At 39.0% G+C, this 6,591-nt stretch overlaps 1 protein-coding gene across 2 annotated transcripts; it reads right to left on the bottom strand.

The window, feature by feature from the left end:
* Positions 1-503: 503 nt before the first annotated feature.
* Positions 504-6,075, bottom strand: LOC124685431 (acylamino-acid-releasing enzyme-like). Of its 2 annotated transcripts, XM_047219782.1 has the most exons (18): positions 5,909-6,075; positions 5,638-5,819; positions 5,018-5,122; positions 4,864-4,935; positions 4,619-4,766; positions 4,098-4,180; positions 3,876-3,931; positions 3,311-3,447; positions 3,146-3,236; positions 2,974-3,039; positions 2,652-2,874; positions 2,150-2,251; positions 1,883-1,968; positions 1,680-1,802; positions 1,533-1,602; positions 1,350-1,441; positions 1,004-1,108; positions 504-768 (listed from the first exon to the last, which is right to left on the bottom strand). In XM_047219782.1, the coding sequence occupies exons 1-18, from the start codon at positions 6,073-6,075 to the stop codon at positions 655-657; spliced, it is 2,022 nt and encodes a 673-aa protein (XP_047075738.1). In that variant the 3' UTR covers positions 504-654. The 2 variants fall into 2 exon arrangements, with proteins under 2 accessions (XP_047075738.1, XP_047075739.1); XM_047219783.1 differs by lacking the exon at positions 1,350-1,441 and having other exon boundaries at positions 652-768.
* Positions 6,076-6,591: the final 516 nt, after the last annotated feature.

Below are 6,591 nucleotides of genomic sequence, written 5' to 3'. Positions count from 1 at the left end.
TTGGAATTAACCCTATGACATGCTCATCAATTTAAATGGAGTTGGAATGCATAATACATTGCATTTCCATAAACCCCATAAGAGGATTCATTTGTTCTCCTATTATGAACATGGTTCAAAGTTGTTTAACAATGCATGATTTTGATACTAAAATGTAGATCTCATTTTTCTGAAGATTTTGATATATTACACATATTTTTTTATTTAATATGAATTAATTACGAAATGGGGTTTTTCCCTTTCTTTTTAGGTTTTTTTCCCAGTGTATTGTTACGCATTCTGAACATTCTCTGTACTCCTACTAATTAACAACGAAAGCTGCACTGTCAGCCTTTCGTCAAAAAAAATTTAAAAAAAATCACTCATTACTCAAAATTTCTGAGATAAAAAAAATCATTCCTTACTCAAAATTTCCCTGAAATGCTATGGAAACATCTGCTTTATTATTGCTCAGAATGGTAGGCTAGAGTTTATTTGTAATTACAGATAGGACAACTTGGTCAAGAGCTGTGACGAGGTGCAACCAAAGTGATGTTAACAGTATACAGATAATATCACTTCAGAACTATTACAAGACATTCGCTCCGCTTTGTTCTGCCACAGAAAAGTCGGCCAAAACCAATACATTCTACTTTAAAACGATCACAAGGAGGACTAATCAAAGTTGACAATCTTGATGGGGGTGATGTTATCTGCCACCTTGAAGTGTCCCACTAATCTTGCGAAGAACATCATCGCCTGCTCCAAAGTAAACTTGATGTTCTCGGCCTGGTCCAAGAAATGCATGTCAGTTATGAACTATCATCTATGAAATTTGAGTTTATTCCTACTGGGCTTTTCAAAGGTAAGTAGTCATCATTTATATTCAGCAAAAGGAAAATCAAGTTGGTTGAGTAGTGAGTACATCTTCACAATTCACGTGCAATGCGGTACACCGAAGGTGCCTTGCATAGGAAGTTCAAATGTTCTACAACGAGATACATGAAAGAAAGTGATCGCTGACCTTGCGGAAACCATGTTGTTCCCCTTCATACTCAACCAAAGCAACAGGTAGACCTTTGTCCTTTATAGCCTTGTATATTGTTGTTGCCTGATCCGGTGATACAACCTGAAGATCATCAAAGTGTAAGCTTGCAAAGATATGAGAAAGAAAAAAAAAATAGACTAACAGTTCACAGGATAAGAATGTAGAGAATTGACACACTACCACATTGTGTGTTATAAGCACATACTCTTATCAAAACATATAGATATCTTAAACTATTATTAACCATGTAGGCAAGGCAACTAGTGTTGCTTCACTTAAAACTGTACTGATGACAGGAAACACTTAAAAATTCGAAGTCTACCGGGTCTTCCAATCCTTGAAACAAAATGACTGGACATGTAAATCTTTCAACGAAGTTTATTGGTGATCTCTCAAAGTATGCCTGTTTATCCCCTGGAATTGGAGGTACAGTGATGTTATTTATCCAATCATGGGCATATTTGAGCATCCATATCACCATAAAGATGAGTACAAAGTTCCTTACCCACAAGGTTGTCAATATAGTATGCCTCAAACTTGTGCATGCCTGCCCTCAGTGAAGCCAAGTCAGCGATCTGCTTATGAGATATATAAGTTTTTGAATTGTAATAAACTTCAGCCGAAATAGAGAAAATTGTAATTTGGAACTTGCCCCATATAAAGAAGCACCAGCCTTGAATGTCTCCCTGAAAGCTAGGCAAGCTAAAGTTGTGAATCCACCTGCAGATTCTCCTGTTACACAAAGACGTTGCCCGTCCACTCTTCCAGTTTCCACCTTAACAATCAGCATTGTATATTATATTCATTCATCTTTTCTTATCATATGCAGTGAATAAAATTATGAATAAGCCATACCAGAAATGTGGCACAGCTGCAGCAATCGTTTACATCCACAACACCCCATTGCCCTAAAAGCCTCTCTCGATACTCTCTCCCATAGCCTTGAAGAAAAACATAGAGAATACTTATTACAACTTTCATGTTTTTAAACTAACAGATTAAGGCTTTTGTAAATAAGAGAATGGATTTCATTAAATAACACATGCACCAGATGTGCAAGTACATAGAACGCAGGATGTTCTTCATCAGATAGAATAGCTGACAAAATTAAGAGACAAATACCTGCACTCCCCCCGTAGTTAACATCAACGAGTGCCCATCCTCGGCTCGTCCAGTACTGCACACTAAGATCCAGAATCCCGCGTGCTTCATCTGTAGGTCCACCTAAATAATTGCAGTAATGTCAAGCGAAGTTCTCAGTTCCGCTGTTGTGATATTTGGCCAGCCAATTAGAGCAACCATTCATTTCACTAGCCTTAGAAATCTGATAAGTTGGTGAATACAGCTAGCACTATTCCACTATTGTGTGCCCTTTTATCATCATAAGAGCACAAGCAATGTAAACAGAAAGCTAGCAGACCAGCAACTGTTCATCTTTAGACAAATTATGTTTTCTGATGAAAATTGGCAATGAACGGCAGACATTGGCAACAAGAATGAACGTAAAACATATTTTGCACAAGCCAGCATGTAGTATGCTTTTTTCTTTTTCTTTTGACAGAGTGCATACAGTATGCTTTTGGTACTATGAACATTAAGATACAACAAAGATTTGATAGATTACCATGGGTTCTAACCAATAATGGGGGCTTTTCATCCGATGAACCTTGGAAAATATGATTGTGTGGAGCATAGAAATAAGCATAAGCATGCTGTCCCGGGATTACAGTTGGGAACTTCATAAATTCAGGCAAACTAAAGTAGGATGTATATTTCGTAATGTCCTCCGAGGAGGACCAGACTATAGAGAAGTCAGTTGCCATTGTTCTCTTTTCATCCAGTGTCACCTGGTTCAAAATATATGATTAAGCAAGGGGTGCAAGCTGCAGGATCTCATAGTAGACATTTAGCATAAACAACAAATTCATGAAAGTAGTTCAACAAACCTTCGCTACTGAGACTGGAAGACTACCAGATGCGCCCTCAACATAGAAAGACCCATCTCCAGAAACCTAACAAATAAAAGAAAGTAATTTATAGATCACCATTTAACAAATTTAAGGAATGCAATGTACTATCAATTAATTTTTGAGGTAAGTCATCAGATTGTGTACTTACTATGTTAGTTACAGAAGAGAAGGGAAGGTCAAGTTTTGAAAAAGACCCCGAATTATGGTCCAGCAACCCAACATATGACTCTCCATTCTGCCTGGATAAGTAAGATAAGTTCATTTTTCTGAACCACATACAACCATAAAAAGTAGTCAATAAATTGTGATGAACCTGTAGCAGCAAGCTATTTTCTGACTTGAGTCATCATTTCTTAGGAAATCATAGGAGCTGACACCGAAGATCCACATTGGCTTTGAGAATTCAGCATCGATCGAGTAAACTTGTACTACTACATTGCTCTGCTCATCCTGTCATAAGCGAATTGGCACAATAAGTAAGGAAAAACAAATCAATAATTCCCCAAACAAAAACCATATGTGCAAAGAACCTAATCAATGTTACCACCCTTCTAGTTAGGGAGATTATTATAGTAGGCCATCAACATAATACCAACAATATCAGTCTATGGGCTTGCCAAAATAATAACTCAGCAACAAAGTGATTTATCACAATTGTTTGTGTGAATAGATACATATGAATGTAAAATGTAATTTTATTTGTTTAAATAAGAAATTAGATTGTGAAAGGATAGGTGCAAGTAACAAATATGGAGATATGCCAGTGGCAATCAGGACATACATCTACTACCGGCTACTCCATGCTACAACTAAATAGTTTAACAAATTGGGAGAAAATGGAAAACATATCAGAAATTAACAAGTTGGAAAAATCATACCCATTTATGAATATTCCAAAACCCACTCTGTCTGTCTGTTATGAAGAATAGCTCACCTAAAGAAAAATTAGTCAGAGTAAATGAGATTCTGAAATATAATTTGCATCTTTTTAGTGAAGTACATACTGAACAATTTAATATGAAGAAACTCAATTAATCATGTGGAAACATGTATGGAATTAGTTTGAACATCAAACTAGAGTACGCCGAAAAGCAAAACACCTTTCGAAGACCACTTGGGTTCAGTCGGAGCTTCCACAAACGTTGGGTCTTCACCAGCAACGCAAATACGTTTTTGTACCTCTCTGCACATAATAGATACTATAATACATCAGAACACCTTAGGAGAAGATAAGTAAGAATTCTTGCATACTTGAACCAACACACAACTCAATCACTCGCCTTTTGCTTTTCAGACTAAAGGATTACAAAACAGAAATATCCGATTAATTGATCATCTGGTACATTCTGAACACACGAATATCCGATGCTACAATGACCAAGATAATGTTTAAATACAATCTAGAAAACTAGCATTTGCCCTGAACTGGCTACATGTCATTCAAAAATAGACAGTGCTAAAGGATCCAACAACATCCTTCAGTATATTTCCAGAAAAGGGTCTAAATACATCCTTCATTATACAGCAACAGGTAAAGTAAATATCCTTTTTCACCAAAAAAGTGCAATAGACAAACAGGCAAACAATTTGAAACAAACAAAGCATGCAAATGAGATATTACCCTTTGCTGGAGAAATAGCCAACCCATAGTTGGGCTTTATCCCATGACATGTTTGGGTTACTCCATTCAATCCATGCCATGCGCTTATCAGTTGGATCGATGCGTGGAAAGGCATAAAAGTCATTCCCACTGACCAGCACAGTTGGTTCTAAGCCAAAAAAAAAGTGAGAACATTATTTGGATAATCCGGAAGGATCTTCAGCAGAAGTTAGCGCAACAGGTGTGTAATCCTCTGTTCTTCTTACCATTAACATCTCCAACACTTGTGCTCACAGCAGCAACTGTTGTGATGGGATTTGAGCTACTCTTTCGGTGATCTGTCATCAAATTGGATATATATTTGTTCTCAAGAGAATGTAGAAAGCACTATTGACATGATGTATCTGGAGTTCTGTTCACCTTCCATTATAGTGATGTAACGGCTGAAGTGAGGATCAAAGACACCGTCCGCATAGCGGACTACTGAACCACCATAATCTGGTGTCAGAGGTAGTGGCGAGTTATCTGAAACCAACAAAACATAATGTTTTGAAATACCATTACATGATACCCTATTTTTTCTGAAAATCTGGAGAAGCACTGTACAGTAAGTGCCTCTCTAAAAAGTCACAATATAGGCTAGAAAGATGCAGAATAGTTTTTTTTTTCAAGTCAAACATTACAATCAGTATATTAAAATCAAAGCTACTTCATGTTAATGGAGATGTTGCTTTTTATACCCCTCAAGTATGGAGACCCCAGCATGATGCAAACCATGAGCATCCCAACATGACACAAGTAGCTAGCAACAGACCATATGTAATTTGAATCTGATATGAAAGGCACACTTCTTGTCTCATAAAAATGCAGAAGTAAGAGAGCAAACACCTGTTCTTGATTTAAGTTATGCTACTGCAAAAAAAAGTGTAAAGTGCAAGTGTGGTATGCAACAGCAATGCGCCTGTCCACGATTATAAGCCGTGACACTAATAGATACTGTAGGAAGCAATCGCTATCTGAACGAGCTTGCTCCTCCATACCTCCTATGGTTTGCTTGTACAGGCGCTGGTCGCTGTAATTGGAGAACACAACAACATCCCCTTGCACAGCAAAGGCGCCACCGCCGTACTCCTGCGCCAGGGACCGCACAGCGAACTCCTGCGGCGTCACATTCAAATTTCCGCCGTTTTCCCCCGCCCCTTCCTTCACGAGAACAGCGCGCCTGCAGAAGATGGAAGACAAACCTCAGCGAAGATGGGTGCTAAGGTTTGGGGGCTGCGAGATGGGGTGGGTGGGTTGTTTTTCGCGTACCCTCCTTCCTCGGGACGCGTCTCGACCCAGAGGAGCCGGCCGTCGCCGGCGACGGCGAGCCCCTCGACGGCCTTCCCGGCGGCGGAGACGGCGGCGGCGCTGATCGGCGACTCCCAGGACCCGTACGGCGCGGCCGCCTTCTCGACCCCCGTGGCGTGCGGGTGCATCGCGGCGCTGGATTCGGCGAGCGGCGGGGCAATGGAACTGAGCAGTGGAAGTGTGGAAACCAGTGGTACTCCATTCGTTCGAAGGAGAGAGAAAATTGTTTGACTGCAGCATTCCCAAAACGCTGAGATAAAAAAAAAAATACGCTGTTATCCAGGAAAGATCCACTTCTACGGTTTCAGACAAATCTTATGTACTAGTTGGTACCCCGCGCGTTGCGGCGGGCATTAGACATGATTCTTTTTTGTATGCAAAAAATAACATGAACAATCTATAAAAATAATGCTCATTTGCATATACAATTAAAATGCGAAAGCATATAGCTAATTAATTATTTGATTTTGGTCATGCGTTGCCGTGAGAATCATACATGAAAAATATAGCTCCTTTCGAGCGTACTATATATATTTCCTTATACTACTACCACATGATTTCATCATTTATCTATGATTAAATTTGAACCGTCCATTTCTTGTGATAGTGCACTGCTTATCATTGTATGTTTAAATACAACAATT

This window comes from Lolium rigidum, chromosome 1 (assembly GCF_022539505.1).
Source record: "Lolium rigidum isolate FL_2022 chromosome 1, APGP_CSIRO_Lrig_0.1, whole genome shotgun sequence".
NCBI lineage: Eukaryota > Viridiplantae > Streptophyta > Magnoliopsida > Poales > Poaceae > Lolium > Lolium rigidum.
The sequence above is the reverse complement of the archived record's forward strand: the minus strand, read 5'-3'. Positions and strand labels throughout refer to the sequence as shown.